General features: G+C 38.6%; 1 protein-coding gene across 1 annotated transcript; it reads left to right on the top strand.

The window, feature by feature from the left end:
- The first annotated feature begins 2,061 nt into the window (after positions 1–2,061).
- LOC100882705 (uncharacterized) lies at positions 2,062–6,291 on the top strand. The gene is made up of 11 exons (XM_003704985.3): positions 2,062–2,299; positions 2,680–2,895; positions 3,023–3,185; positions 3,312–3,433; positions 3,486–3,730; positions 3,827–3,972; positions 4,139–4,304; positions 4,363–4,477; positions 4,633–4,792; positions 4,867–4,994; positions 5,055–6,291. Exons 1-11 carry the CDS (start codon positions 2,227–2,229, stop codon positions 5,108–5,110), a joined length of 1,590 nt encoding a protein of 529 aa, XP_003705033.2. The 5' UTR covers positions 2,062–2,226; the 3' UTR covers positions 5,111–6,291.
- Positions 6,292–16,404: the final 10,113 nt, after the last annotated feature.

Raw genomic sequence — 16,404 nt, 5'->3', positions numbered from 1 at the left:
TAAAAATATGCAATGTCCATAAATACTGTAACTTTAGTACCATGATTTAGTTGAGTCGATTAATACATCACTGTACATGATAAATAAAAATATACAAGTCTATGTACACTGTAAATACAGTACTTATGATAGGATTCTTCACTAAATTCGTTTAAATAAGAATTTTATAAATTTGCAAACTGCTCTGCGATTTTAAAATCCAACATGATATGTAAAAATATACAATGTTCATAAATACTGTAACTCGAGTACCGTAACTTAGTTGAGTTAATTAAACCATCACTGTGCACTGTAAATAAAAATATACAAGTCTATGTGTGCTTCAAATAGAATACTTATGATAGGATTCCTTCCTGAACTCGTTTTAGTAAGAATTTTATGAATTTGCAAACTGCACTGCGATTTTAAAATCCAACATGATAAGTAAAAATATACAATGTCCATAAATACTGTAACTCGAGTACCATGATTTAGTTGAGTTAATTAATACATCACTGTGCACTATAAATAAAAATATGCAAGCCCATATAATACAATAAATTGAATACCATGATTCGATTCTCGCTAAACTTATTAAAAGTGAATCAGTAATGAAATGCTGAAATCCTAAGAAAATTTCCAAAAATGTAAGATAACAATGCTATAATAGATTGCATAAAATGTGCGACCGTCAAAGAGTTAATACCGAGAGATTTACGATCGGTTTACTTAACGATTGTTTGCGAGACGTTGACGAGAAAATTGATCTCTTCGTTCGAGTGTGTGATCCGCCGGATTTTTCTGTTTGAGCGAGATACTGCAAGATACCGAATTTTGGTAGCAGAAAGAATTCCTTGTGTTTTTTGCTTGCGGTGATTCCGACGAAAACAATAGTTTCGCAGGAACTTCGATCAGTTTCAACGAGTATCCATCAGATATCGTAAGGTCAGGGTGGACATGATATTTCCTGTATCGGGTAACAAAGGAACAAAGCCGATGTCAAAGCACGCGAAGCGTGTAAATTGAGAGAAATGGACAAGATTTGTTGATCGTTGATTGCATCAACTTTTTACATCACCGAAAATCAAACCAAACTTAAACTTTGTTTAACCAAACTTTTGTTGAACCTCGTTTTGTTCGTACATTAATCAGTTCATCGGAAGGAATTAGATAATCAAGAAAATGAGAAATAAAAATGTTCGACATAGATTTGATATTATGTAATTAAGTTTTTGAAGTCCAAGGGTTCAATGCTCCAGATTAACGCGATAAAGTGTCTAGATAAAGATGAAAGTTACTTCTCGATCTAATTTCGAAGTGAATGAGATCAATAGCTCCGATGGTTGCGTTACCGTTTCCGTTCCGAGCAACGGGAACTTATCTGGACTGACGCGCGCAGTTGCGTGTACATTTATTGCCTTACGATACATATGTACGCCTATAATTTATGACACCGCCGGTTAGCGTACCAGTGACTCCTAAGAATATTTCGCAAAGAAATCTTGATAAGCGAGATAGAGGTCGTCGAAATCATCGTTTTTTTCGAGGTTGCAGAGAAAGTGCGTGCGATTACAACAATCACGGAAACTTTCGATCACATGATGAAACATCAGCAAATTCCACATGACTGTATTCTATAGATTTAAGGGATGGACAGATTTAAATTTAACCCTCAGAGCTAACAGAGCTACGATATGTGCAGTTTTTTTTTAAATTAATAACATTTCTTACCAAAATAAATTAAGCAAAAATTGTCACGAAAGTTGACATTAACAACAGAAAAAACAGTAGAAGATATAATTAATTCTTGCATATATATCCACCTGTTTTATCTGACAGAAACTTGGATGTTGTCTTTCCTTGAATAACTTATTTGACAAATAAGGAAGTTAAAAAACAGATTAAGCTTGTTATATCTGTCTTTGGAGATTCTACCAAAACGATTAGCATCTTTCGATTGATCGTTCCAAGATAATGTGTGTGCTCGATAGCGCGTTGGTAGTGGTTGTCGGTTTACATAAGAGATAAATCTGTTGTGAACAATCAGCGCCTGAACGTAGGCAATGGGGGGGCGCGATGAAAAACGAAACGGGTTTCGTCAGTTTGGTTAATTAAATCATTTTTGATCACGCGTCGCTAGTTCATCTCGACGATATCTCGAATACTGAACGTACTCGATGTTCAACCGGAGGAAACTGAAAGTGATCTATCATCGTTTATATTATCAAGGTTACCGAAATTCGGAGAATGCCGCATAATCACAGAATTAGTGTAATTAGCGTATCAGACAAAGATACGAACGATGACTCGAACGATTTCAGTGAGTATTATTTTTTTATCGCCTGCCATCGCTTCGGTTAGAAATTTCTTTATCATAGGCTTCATTCAAAGACATCATAGACCTCAGTCTATCATTTTTCTAAAAATTGATAGGTTATGCTAGAAGACAGATTATGAAGGTGAAGGTCATTTGAAGGTCCTTTCAGATTTCACAAGAGTCTTTGTTCTCCCTACTTGTTTATGCAGACTGATTCATACCATAATAAAAGAAGTAGTAGAGTATAAACGTATTATATTTTTGAAAGAATGAGGAACTTTCCTATTTTTTTGTAGAATCATAAATGAAGTCCGACTTCCAAAATATGAGTCATTAAAAGAAAACTTTATTATTTAAATAAATATTATTATTTGATATAATAGACAAGGTTGCAAAGAAGAAGCCAGCAGACTTCGAGACAGCGTTAGCAGCTGCTGGTTGTGGAAAGTTTCAGTATCTTCTTCTTCTGACGATTATCCCTGTATCATGGTCCAACAGCATTGATACCGTCAGCGTGGCCCTCATTCTTCCCTCTGCAGAATGCGATCTGCAGATGACAATGTTTCAGAAAGGCATCTTAAATGCTGTCATTTTCGTGGGTACGTTAACAATTCCGTTGTTACTATATCTCTTCAAAAATTTCCCTTTTTGCACCAATATTTGGATCTATAATTTATTAGTCATTTAATGCATTTATCAGTTCAAATGTCAACCCAAATCTTTCAGGAATGGTTTCCAGCGGGTTTCTATGGGGTTACATAGCCGACGTCAAAGGAAGAAAGGTAGTCTTCATGTACGGCTACCTGGCTGACGGTATTTGTAACATTCTGTGTGGCTTATCACAGAACTTTTGGACGCTAGCCTTCTTCAAGCTCCTCAGCGGCTTCATGTCAGTGTGATTTCATAAAAATGATGATGAGATTTTGTAGAAAGATCTTCGTTATTTCTTCATGACAGATCTTTCAATCTTGACAAGATTAATTTTAATTCTTCCTTGTATTCGGAAACCTTGCAGTATAAGCGGTCCACACGCATCGATTTTAACGTACTGCTCCGAGTTCTACGGAATCAAGGAACGAGTCAGAATTCCGCTCATCGTCGGATTTTCCATCATGTTCGGAAACGCCGTGGCAGCAGGTAAAACCGCTCAATAAATTTCCACGAAATATTTATGTATAGTAATTTTCAGCTTTTGCGTGGATCGTCATTCCTCAACGTTGGTCCATCGTCCTCTGGGACGGTCTTTTCGTCTACAATTCTTGGAGACTCTTCCTGTCTCTGTGCGGCGTGCCAACTCTGTTTGGCCTCATTTGTCTGTCCTTATTCCCGGAGAGTCCGAAGTTCTTGATGACACAGGGTCGCACGGAAGAAGCGTTGCAAGTTTTTCGCAAGATTTATAGGATTAATCATGGCAGATCTGCTGATGAATTTCCGGTGAGGGTTCTAAACAAAGTTTGCTTTTCAATTTAATTTCAGGTTAAATTTTCTGAAGTTATTTTTCTGTATAATTATTCTTCTCCGTTCTTCAAGATACAAGACTTGGAGAACGAAAGTTTGACAAAGTCGTCGAACGACGAAGACAGGGATGGCAAGTTCAAAAAGAGAATGCTATTTCGGTATCCATATTTGCTGCGACTTCTTTCCGTCATGACCATGCAATTTGGATCACTGTGGCTGTAAGTGTTGTTTAGGAAGTAGGCTTCATTCAAATATCGTTAGGATAATTACTAGCCGGACGACATTAAAAAGCAATTAACATAGAACTGATTTGACGTGTCCTCTATTTTTAATGCAGGAAAACAGTGTCATAAATAGAAGATTACATATAATTTTCCTTTGTAGAACAAATACTTTCCGACTGTGGCAACCTCAGCTTTTCGCGACGTTAGAGAATTTCAACTCTCTCGGTGACAATGCGACGCAAGATCCCACATTCTGCGAAATAATGGATTTTTCGACTGCGGTAGACGCTTCGGAAGCCATCGTGGATAGAACGCACTGTGTAGACGTAAGGACACTGAATTTATAACTCTTTCAATTCGTTTAACACGTTATTTATGTTGTAGACTGTTGTCGACGAGTCGATTTACATAAATACTGCTATCTCCTCCATCTTTGGATGCATATGTCTGCTGGTGGCGAGTTTCATGTTAAAAATACTGAACCACAAAATTGTATTATGTGAGTTGGATAATTTTATTTAGGATTGTTAATTAATCTATTTGATTACATATGTATACCTACATATGAATACATATGTATACTTACATGTATAATACAGATAAGTGCTTATCATGTAAGCACACGTAATTTATTTACATGTCAAACTATTGCAGATGTCTGTTATGGAATATCGTTCTGCTGCATAGCATTTTTGTATTGGTCACCCAGCACATTGTTAACGTTGATCCTCACGGCAATGACTGTCGGATTTACAAACACCACCTTGAGCACCATCGTTGGTGCCACAGTAATCCTCTTCCCAACTTCGTTAAGGTCAGATGGACTCGAAACATTTATCAAAACGTACTAAAGAGTACTAAATGGTACTAAGGATCTGTTTAAAACAGGGCGACAGCAGTCAGCCTGGTGTTGATGATAGGCAGAATAGGTAGCATCGCAGGAAACATGCTGTTCCCAGTGCTCCTATCCTATGGATGCATAGCACCGATGATACAACTGACATTATTCGACTTACGTAAGTCTCCGAACGTCCGTTATCTCTGATCGAACCTATCACAACCTCTTTTCGTTGCAGTTTGCATAATTTTAACGTGGTTGCTTCCGCTGTCCAAAAAGAAGCCGAAGAAATAAAGGAAGCCCCGATTGCGTGCGAATGCGGTGTTAAAAATGCACGGTCGTAATTAACAGCTATCAGAAGAATAGCAGATTTTCTAGAAACACGCCAAGGTATCGGTCCGGGCGGGGAGGATTCATCGAAGCAAGAAAGCACGCGTTGAAAAAAGGCAACGCAAGAACAGAGTGTGTTACAAAACGCAGAGGCACGGGTGGATACTTCCGGTCGGCCCGGTGTTCACGGTCACATTTTCAAGCGAAGAAGATCGATCACGATCCGAAACGATGATCGAGAGTCGTCGAGGACGCTGTTCTACAGAAACGAGCATATGCATACGGCAAAACAAGATGCACGGGGGCCTTGGGTTTCACTTTCGACACATCCTGGAGAGCCCTCCAGCCTTCACCCACATGCTCGCTCTCCTCGATACCATATATACGCCTCCGTTCGGCTCTTTCGTGTGGACGAGGCTTTATCTGGCGCCCGGAATCTCGACACCTTCGAGGCGGCTACGCTGATCGAGTAATTACGCGTGTCCATAAGAAGCGAGTACGCGTATTACAATGAGAGAAAGTCAAGGCGGTACGATTGCGATATTCAGTTCTTTCATAGTGATATATCGATATATTGTTTAGAACACTATTTTGAAATTCTGGAGTCATTTTTGCTAATACCTTGGCGAGGAGTTTTGTGCTAGAATAGTTGATGTTATATTTATGTTATGAATCCTGTATTTATAGGATATATATTCTCAGGTCCCTAGACCTCGATATTTCTAGCAGATATCTAGAGTACATCTCTGGAATCTTATATCCGTAGTATTACCTAGATCCCTATTGTATTTGTTCTTCAAAGCTGCCGTATAGCGAAAGTCATCTAATGAAGCCTTGTAACATCGCGAATGCAAAAACCATAGCCGAGGCATTCCGAATGAATTACAGAAGGAAAGTACAGGTGTAATAGTCAGAGAAAAACTATGTTGCCTTTCTTCTTCGTTTGTGGTTAATTAGCTTTTCATTGTCACAGTCTTACTAAACATGCTTAACATTTGGATGATGTTAACTTATACAATCATCCAAATACAATTATGTAAATTGAAGCATTTACCATTTATTATAATCTACATAATCACATATTTTTTTAATAATGAATCTTGAAGATGTCAATAAAAGAAATACCTAAAACTTGTTACAAGTTACTACACTGTTTTTATTGAAAACATTTAATCGGAACCCTTTCTTCACTGTCGGATGCAAAACAATGGTGTACCTCCGATCGATTCGACACAGGAATCAAGAGATAGGAACGAGGAAGAAATAAAACGAGGAACCCGGGTGTCTTCTCGTGAGAGCGATCTCGTCAGTCAGTTTTCTAATAATTCTTTACGGACACGAAGACGTCGTATCGCGATTTCACGGCCGCTATTCGCTCGATCGTTCTTCCTCGAGAGAAATATAAAACGGACCCCGTGGGTACGGCCGACACCAGTCAGTCACATCGGAATCGCTTCACCCTGATACTGTTACCTTTTTCCACGAAATTCATCAATCATTTCATCTTTCTCAATTATTATACAACCAGCTGCTACAATTTGCACTTTATCAAATTCTTTAGGTGAAATATGGGCGCTTCTTAAAGTGCAGAGGGAATTATTTAGGTCTTCGAGGTTTATTTACGTTCACCTGGGTTTTCTTTAGGGTTTCAAGAATTTTTTACAGCTACAAGATTTACTAGGTGGTCAGAATTACACTAGAATTTTCTTAGGATTCGATTAGGATTTTCTTAAGATCTAGGTAGAGTCTCTTTAGCATCTAGGTCTTAGGATCTACCTATGATCTGTATGTTCCAAGCTACTTTGCTAGGTCCTAGAGTCTCTGCAAGGACTTTCTAGCTTAGTCTAGGTCTTTCTTAGGATCTATAGAATCTTTAAAATTTTTGAGACCTACGTAAGCTCCTCCTAGTTCTAAGCTGCTCTTAGGTTTCATTAAGACCTCCTCAAACTAGTTCAGAATTGTCCTACAGCAACATCTCCCTCAACTATCTTCCATAACTTCCACTTATGATGTCCTATTCTACGTCATCCCAAAATCAAAATTAACTGCATAATTCCTACTTCCTTCATAGCTCTAAATTACTCTCAATCGTCACAGTAGACCACCCATAGGCACCTCAATTTGTCGCGTCCCATCACGTCGTTTCAAAGAAACAAATGCAATAAACAGTTTCTCGTGGAAACAGTCCTAACGCTTTAGAACAAGAACTCGAGAATGTCTCCCAAGGAAACGACAGCAAAAGGTGTAAACCGACCGCCCACTGTTCAAACCACCGTTTTTTACTGCCATCTTTACCCTCTAATCTCTAATAGCACCGCCACAATGTTCCGATCCAACGAATTTCATTGAAGAGATCTTCGAGACTTCCTTAGGGATAATTAATATCTTTCGACAGTTCCAACAAAATTAAAATCAATATTCACTTTCGTCGCCATTTTCTTATTACTACCTTCGGGAAGAAAAAGTGTTCTCAGCGTGTGGTTACTCGAGATACTAAGGGTTAATTAGCATCGGATAGTTTTTCTTATTCGACGAGTTGGTGGTCGAAGTCAGCGGTGATTGCAGACCGCTTGAAATCGATTTCTCAGTGGTCAAAGTGGTTGCACAGAATTAACAGGACGAGTCATTGGTCGTCTCGATGGCTGAACAGTTCAGTAACCGGATATTCTGTACCCTTGAAAATACGCTCCTATGTCCTTAGGTTCCTGGGCCCTTTATCTCTGCATCGCAGAGGACATCTTTTTATATATATGTTACCGTGAAAGACCGAAATTGGAGAATGTCGACACAGACTAACTGTCAGATCCATAGATTATATCAGCTGCTTATACTTTGCAGACCTGGGTATATCATGCAAGTATTGTCAACGATTAAAGTCTAATAATTCAATCCAATAATCCTCTACGTATCAAGTCGTTCATTTTACTTGAAATAACAGAAATAAAAAATGATTAGAATTAAACACAAAATAGAATCAGTCTAACATTAAAGTAAAAATGAAAGCGTACTTAGAATAATGTGAACGATTTCAAGTGGCCTCCCTTAAAGTAAAATATAACCCTTAATAATGGCGCTTAAGCTCATCCCGTTTCAGTGGATGATTGACCCATGACCTCACGCAATACGTGCGCTACTTTCCATCATTAATTATGTAATTATTTTCTGAACGGTTTAATCGCGAACGAGATCGAAAATGATCGGCCAAGAGGTTCGAAAGCCGCTCCCGAGCATCCACTTACCCAGATATAACTCGTACGCGGTATGCGCACTCCGATGCATCGCATTACTTTTCATTTATGCACCTACCTATGTAAATGAGAGTATTATCTGGAAGTATCTACCGCTACGTCGGATCCGCTATGCCTATGGAACACCGTGTGACTCTTTGCTCCTTACCGTTCTTGTTCAATTCTTTCCTCCTCGTGTTCCTTTCGAGCGCCACGTTTCCTTGTTCGCCTACCGTTGCTCCCTCGCGATCATGACCTCTTCCTGATCCTTGTCTTTCGTGGTTCCTGCTTGTGCTTTCGTTCCCTGTACACGCTTCTACCATTCGTACCTTCTCACCTCTGTCGACTTTTATTTTCCTACCGGTCGACTTTCTTCGCTCGTAAACGAGTTTGCATCTCGCTGCGTGTTGTTTACGCGCAAACGGAAATCGTGTTGCGATTCTTTTTGCTGAATCGAACTTTATTGGGTTGTTCCACGTTTCCGGGGCGTTACTGCTACAGGAATGCACATTTGGGACAGCAGATTTACCGAGGTCGTTCTACACAATATATAGATTTTACAATTAACTTCAAATCTCACACGTAACCTCAAATTTTATTCATCACAAATTTGGCAATTTTAAGATTGTAAGTTTGTTTATGCAAATTTTTGTTATATTAAATTTATCCCAAATTTTGCATAGTTCCATATTTCACTTAACCTTAAAATTGGCACAAAGACATCCCCAATTTTGGCTCATCCAAACTTCACTTATGAAACTTGACTTGTCCTACTTTTTGCTCCAGTTTGATTCGAAACTTATTCCAAAATTTGAGATATCCTAAATCTTCTTCGGTACCCAACTTACCCCAATGACCCAGAAACGCTTCATCCACAACAAAGATCCTTTTCCTTGACCTTAACACCATCCATATATTCAACGTTTACAGGAGATACTCCTAAAAAGAAGCTTGTCAACACTGTTCAAGGATGTCAAGAAAATAAAATAATTCCTAGTACTTATCGCTTCTCCCTCGAACGTAACTTCCGGTGACGAAGCAATCTCCGTGACAGGTCCTCGAAGAGTACAGCTTTGAAATCTTCAGAAAAAGCGACTGTAGTGGAAAAAAGGAATGTTAATTTTAATAGAATTTGAACTCGATCTCACAGTTTAGTTCAGAACCGCTAATCCTATCGGATTTGCAGTTTTCGATCGAAGAAACTCGCCAGCTGAGCAGATCGATTATAAAGTCGACAATAATGCTGGGAATCGAGATAAGAGATACGAAATAATGCAACATTTTTTCCAGACGATATCGCTTCGTTTGGTACGTCATTTCGCTTCGGTTACGCGTCGTCCATTGTCAGCATCGAATGCTAGAAACACAAAGGAAGCAGCGAACCAACGGACATCGATAGCAAGAGATCAGCTGCTATTCAATGAAAGATATCATTGTCGATGTTAATGCGTCTTTCACTCTTCGATCCGTTGGTATTTCGATGTGGATATCGGACGTAACAAGTTACTCGTTAGCTCTTACGGTTTACTTTCGTACTGTTATCTGTGATAAAGTGCTTGCGGAATTGCATTGTGACTTGTTGCAACAGTTTTTTTAGATAAAGTTGAAACTGTTGGCGGAGATGAATGGACGGAGTTCCTAAGTCTTTAAATTTAGAAGTTTCTGGATCTGTAGATCTTTGAATTTCTAATTTGCAATTTTTCTAACACTCTATGTCTCTGAATCTATAAATTGCGAATTTTAGAACACCTATGTCTCTGAATTTTTAAATTGAGGATTTTGTAACACTCTATGTCTCTGAATCTTTAAATTGAGGATTTTAGAATACTCTATGTCTCTGAATTTTTTTATTGAGGATTTTAGAATACTCTATGTCTCTGAATTTTTAAATTGAGGATTTTAGAACACTCTTTGTCTCTGAATCTTTAAATTGAGGACTTTATGACACTCTACGTCTCTGAATTTTTAAATTGAGGATTTTATAGCATTCTATGTCTCTGAATTTTTAAATTGAGGATTTTAGAATACTCTATGTCTCTGAATTTTTAAATTGAGGATTTTAGAACACTCTTTGTCTCTGAATTTTTAAATTGAGGATTTTATAACATTCTATATCACTGAATCTTCAAATTGCGAATTTTAGAACACTCTATGTCTCTGAATTTTTAAATCTTGAAATTTCGGAAGCTCTAAATTCTTACAATTCCAAATCTTTGTATCTTCAAATCTTCATATCTCCAAAACCCCAAAACCCCAATACCCTAAAACCACAAAATCCCAAATCCATAAACTTCAAATCTCCAAAACCCCAAATCCACAAATTCAGAAATCTCAAAATCTTCCAAACCTCAAAGCCCAAATTTCCAAATCCCCCAAACCTCAAAACCCCAAATTCACAAATTCAGAAATTTCCAAATCTTCCAAACCTCAAAGCCCAAATTTCCAAATCCCCCAAACCTCAAAACCCCAAATCCAGAAGTCCACAAATCTCCAAATCTCCAAGTCTTCAAAATCCCAAATCCACAAATTCAGAAATCTCCAAATCTCCAAATCTTCCAAACCCCAAATCTCCTAAACGCCAAATCTCTAAATCTCCAAATCTCCAAATCCCCCAAATCGCCCAAATCCCAAATCCCCCTAACTCCCAACCCCCAAATTCCCCAAACCCCAAATCACCCAAACCCCAAATCTCCAAGTCTCCAAAACCCCAATCCACAGATCCATAAATCTCCAAATCCACAACTCCCCAATTCCCAACTCCGCCATAAAATCTCCAAATCACTAAATCTCCCAAACACCGAAATGTAAATTACTCACCTAAGAAGTAGATTCAACGCACTCTCCTGCGAGCAAGAAACCGACGACCTTGATCATCAGGTCACCGCGACACAGGACTCGCATCAGGAATCGCTCTGTATAAATCCGAGCGTAGTTGTATTCGAGATAGGTATCTGTTTTGCATAATCACGTTCGTTAATCGATTATTCACAAGTGGACTCGCAACGGGTCAACGACGATGGTGGACAGGCGTGAACGATCGAATTCTTCGTGGGAAACATCCGTTGAAGCATGATGTGAGCCTTGAAATCTGTACAGTTACACGAAACTGTTCGAACAGTAGCAGACTCATGGCAACAAAGAAAACAAAGGTCCATAAACTACATTAAAAAAGTCTTTCTAATTAACTGAGACGTTGTCTAAAAATATACGCGTGCACAAACATTTGCTAACAACGATGCTCCACATAGATACACAATCTATTAAATTATGTAATTCGTGTAATCTGATCGGAAAATTTTTGTGAAGGATTAAATATGTTTTCGTGATATTTTCTATCGCGATAAGAGAATATATGGAATTTAATTACAAATCGAAGCGACGCGTTTATCTATGGTTGTACATCTCGCACACCGTACACTTAATGCAGATTATAGTTATACATTACTATATAATTTAAACATAAATATCTTCCTGTACTCGCGTATATGATTACCAACGAAAAAGACAATTATCGACCGTTCGCGATACAAGACCAATCGTTTGATACCGTTTAATGTACGTCCATCCTTCTTTTTTCTGTTCCGATTCAGATCGCGTCTTGAAACCCTCTGCGATGAATGAATGCACCGTTTTCAAGTTAAACTTGATAGACATTCGAGATAATTAACACACGGCATTATCGATAGTAAATTAATAGGAAATTACATATCAGGGATACGGGTGTAAGAAGATGCTAGACTGTAACACGGAAATCTGAATGAATCAAGATTTAAAAAGATTGGTATGTGGAAACAGGATAATTTATGCAACCGTGTAATTTTACTTTGCAGCTCTTCTGTTTCCGCGACATGCACTTTCGTACATTTTCTTCCGGAAATAAAATTACGACGATCAATTTGGTGTAGGTCCACATATGAGTCCACATATGGGTCCACATGTAAGTCCACATATAGGTTCACATATAAGTCCACATATGTAAAGGTCCACATATAGGTTCGCATATGTATAGGTCCACATATAGGTCCACATATGTATAGGTCCATATATAAGTCCACATATAGGTTTATATATCGGTCCACATATAGGTCCACATATGTATAGGTCCACATGTAGGTCCACATATGTATAGGTCCACATATAGGTCCACATATGTATAGGTCCACATATAGGTCCACATATAGGTTCACATATAGGTACACATATGTATAGGTCCACATATAGGGCCACATATGTATAGGTCCACATATAGGTCCACATATGTATAGGTCCACATATAGGTCCACATATAGGTCCACATATAGGTTCACATATAGGTCCACATATGTATAGGTCCACATATAGGTCCACATATAGGTTCACATATAGGTTCACATATGTATAGGTCCACATATAGGTTCACATATAGGTTCACATATGTATAGGTTCACATATAGGGCCACATATGTATAGGTCCATATATAGGTCCACATATAGGTCCTCATATGTATAGGTCCACATATGTATAGGTCCACATATAGGTCCACATATAGGTCCACATATAGGTCCACATATAGGTTCACATATGTATAGATCCACATATGGGTTCACATGTAGGTCCATACATAGGTCTACATATAGGTCCACATATGGGTCCACATATGACAATACAGATGATAAAATAACTCCTTCAGGAATCTCCCATCGAAGACTCACAAAAGAACTTTTTTCATAACCGTTCCATCTCTTTTATGACCGAATGGAGTTGCTGAAATCTCCGTAACTGTACACGCGTCCAATGGTATGATGTCGGCGGAGCGCGGAAATTCTAAGCGCACCTCGTAAATTTCGTGGAAGGTACACGGTCCTGAACACCGGCATCGAAAGTTGACGAGCGGTATCTAACGTTAACGGTGTTCCCTGTAATTAAGTAAATCGCACGGTCCGATTCGCGTGTCTCTGTCGTCTGTTGCGATCGAGAAAAACGATGCACGACCGGTTGAGAGCTGGTAGAAGCAATTAGGGGATTGCTGGACTCTGTACAGCTAACCACATATTAGAAGCAATTTAACGTTGCTGCATGGGGTAGGTTCCCTCATGGGGTTCGTTGGGGTAGCAAGTGGTACAAGTCGGAACAATAATTGCAAAAACTATTTTCTTTGTGACAGATATATTTTTATGACAGTCTAAATTTAATTGATTCTGGTTCTGACATGTGACTGTTCGTGTTACAGTTTTGTATTCACTATAGGTTATGTATTATTAATTTGAGATATGATAAATAGTGTCTGGTACTGAAGTTCTTAATTTTTTAATTCATCATTCTCTATGTTTCGTAGATACAGTATAAAGTAAAGAGTCATTCAATGAATTTACAAAACCTCTGAAAATATCCAAAATGTCCCCACGTTACACAAGAATAAAGTGTCTTCCCAACACCTTGTCCATTTAAGCAAATACCACTCCATTAATTTCCAGCAATTACTATCACGTCATTAAACGCGATACAATGCATAGATGGTGTTTATAACGATTACGACTGTAGATATGACGGAATGACAGCCGGAGATTGCAGTCGAGTACCCACTCGACGAGTTTTCTCGTTTGAAGACGCAGGACCGTTGGCGTCGCGATTTTCTACTTGTTCCGCTCGTGGGCCATCGATCCTCGTGCACATACACGAGTAAAATAGAAATTCTCATAATACCGGGAAGTGTTTCGACGACACGAAGATTGTAATCCGGCTGTAAATTATACTCCAACCAGGAGCAGGTTAGATGTTATTTGAATGTACGAACTTACTAGACGAACGAGTTAATTACAGAGTTCAGACCTGTTTTACCCTGGTTGTTCTCGCGAAATCGACCCTCAACTCTGCTCTTGAGAATGCGGTTACTGACGCTCGTTATATTGCCGGTACTGGTGTATACATTATTATTTATGTTATAATACGTTGTATTGCTATGTGTGTAACAAGTGCTATGTTATGTTGTTATTATCATGTGTTCATTTTCAGTCTGTTGTTACTGCAAGTTCTATTAACATTTATCAATTTTTACTATACCATATGTCGACATACTTCCTTGTCAATTAAAAGAGAACCGATTTCTCATAGATATCACAGACATAGATAGTGTATTCACATAGACAGCTTTAAGAAAAATGTACAAAAATATTGAATCTTTTTTAAATTAAAAAGAATGGTTGTCGCATAAAAAATGATACAACAGATCGTTACTAAGTATAAGATATTGTATGCCCGTACTTTGTGTATTGCATTACAGAGGTAATAATGGGTAAATCTTTTGCACCACCGAGCAAAAAGAAGGTTGAAGACCGCTTTTGCATGGAAACCTATTATTTCCAGCCGATTTCGTAAGAGTCGCTGATCCGAAAAATGATCAGTCTCGTTGCGGTTCAAATGTATGACGCCAGTGTAACACGGCTCTTACAATGAAGGTTATAACTTGTTTCTGTTGGTATTATTTACCAGCGCCGGCGGTTCAATCATCTCACGCTCTCATACTTCGTGATCATTCGACTGTCAAGATCAGCGAGACAAAACGAATTCGTTGATGACCACCGGCTGATTGTTTCCGCTTAATAACTCTTCTTGCGCATCTGACAGATATAACTTGACTGAAAGATATAACTTCGTATTTCATAACCCACTGAATTATATTATATACACTGAATTATATGAAAGTACAGTAACAAGAAGTTGAAATACATTTTAAGTTACGTGGATTATTAAGACGTTCAGACGTTAAAATTCCACAAATGACCTTCCTGTAAACATTTTTCAAAACATCGCTAAGCAATTAAATTACGCTTAAGCAAAGATGCATTTGCCAAATAAAGCAAATTGCCTGGTTACAAAGCACTCCTTTACAGTAGTTACTTCAACTTAATAGTCTTTCTTTCAAGATTATGTCATTCATTGCCTGTTTTGTACGTCGTTCCTTACGGTAGTTACTCTACCTGTTGTAAGCATCTTCATCGTGTCCCTTTCATGTTTATGTCATCCGAAGGCATCGTACAAAGCGGAGGTATCCCGTAAAGGAATTATGATGTCACCCAGCGGGTCGCGGAGTCAAAGGTCTTCGACACACGAGCGTGACGAACTCTGACAATGATCGTGGTATCAGGATTCATGCTGATGGATCATATTCTTCCATCGTCATTTTTCGAACTAGCTCGTTACAATCGCAATGTCACCAGATCGTTCGCGTGCACAACTTCATCGCTGATTTAACGGGTCATTAAGGAACGATAGTTTTTAATGAAGCGACGATCGTGTCATCCAATGGCTCGGGGTCGAAGGTGTTCGACGTACGTGCTCTTCAATTAACCCTCTATCTTATCTCCAGATCCCATCGGATACGAACAGATACCACGAACAATCGTGCCTCTTTGCTGTATTAACGTAGGATGATTCGACAAGAAATCATCTCAAAGCTATGCACCTGTTCGAGGTTGCGCGAGTATTTCATTTGCACCGTGTTGAAAGAAAGGTTCGGGATTTCAGAGGCAGATAACATTGACTGCTGATTGCGAATGAATCAGGGATTAGGAGTTGGGTGGAGTATTTCATATCTGGGAGAATTACTCACTCTGGAAGTGAGAAGGCATTTTACTGTGAGTTGTCTATTTGATTAACAGACATCTTTATGCAGTTTGATCTGCTTTTAGAAATATTAAACTTCCTAATTTACTAGCTTGGAAGCTAGAAGTAAATCTTCGTATCTTCTACATCTTCAAACCCCGAATCTCCAAAGTCTGAGGATTCCTGAAAGCGTATAAGAAAGAACTCCGACTCAAAGGAGTGCAATTTACAAGAGTGTGAATAGAAACGACAAAGTCGAGCGAACAAAGGAACAGAACATTAGTCCACGAAAACCTCGGAATACCTTTCGGTGATTAAAATTGCTTCGAGTACGTCAAATAATGTATCTATGGTTGAGACAGAGATTCGATAAGATAGCAATCGTTAGAACATGTTCAGTAAGCGTGAAACGTGTCTAGAAACGAAATAGGAAATTCTTGGGATTCCGC

Source organism: Megachile rotundata, chromosome 9 (genome assembly GCF_050947335.1).
Source record: "Megachile rotundata isolate GNS110a chromosome 9, iyMegRotu1, whole genome shotgun sequence".
Lineage (NCBI taxonomy): Eukaryota > Metazoa > Arthropoda > Insecta > Hymenoptera > Megachilidae > Megachile > Megachile rotundata.
This window is presented reverse-complemented; position numbering and strand designations above follow the sequence as displayed.

Excerpts from the sequence above, each read along its gene's own strand:
- LOC100882705 (XM_003704985.3), top strand. The coding sequence starts at position 2,227 with ATGCCGCATAATCACAGAATTAGTGTAATTAGCGTATCAGACAAAGAT. Across the intron at positions 2,896-3,022 it reads AAATGCTGTCATTTTCGTGG|GAATGGTTTCCAGCGGGTTT; the intron begins GTACGTTAACAA and ends CAAATCTTTCAG. Across the intron at positions 3,186-3,311 it reads AAGCTCCTCAGCGGCTTCAT|TATAAGCGGTCCACACGCAT; the intron begins GTCAGTGTGATT and ends GAAACCTTGCAG.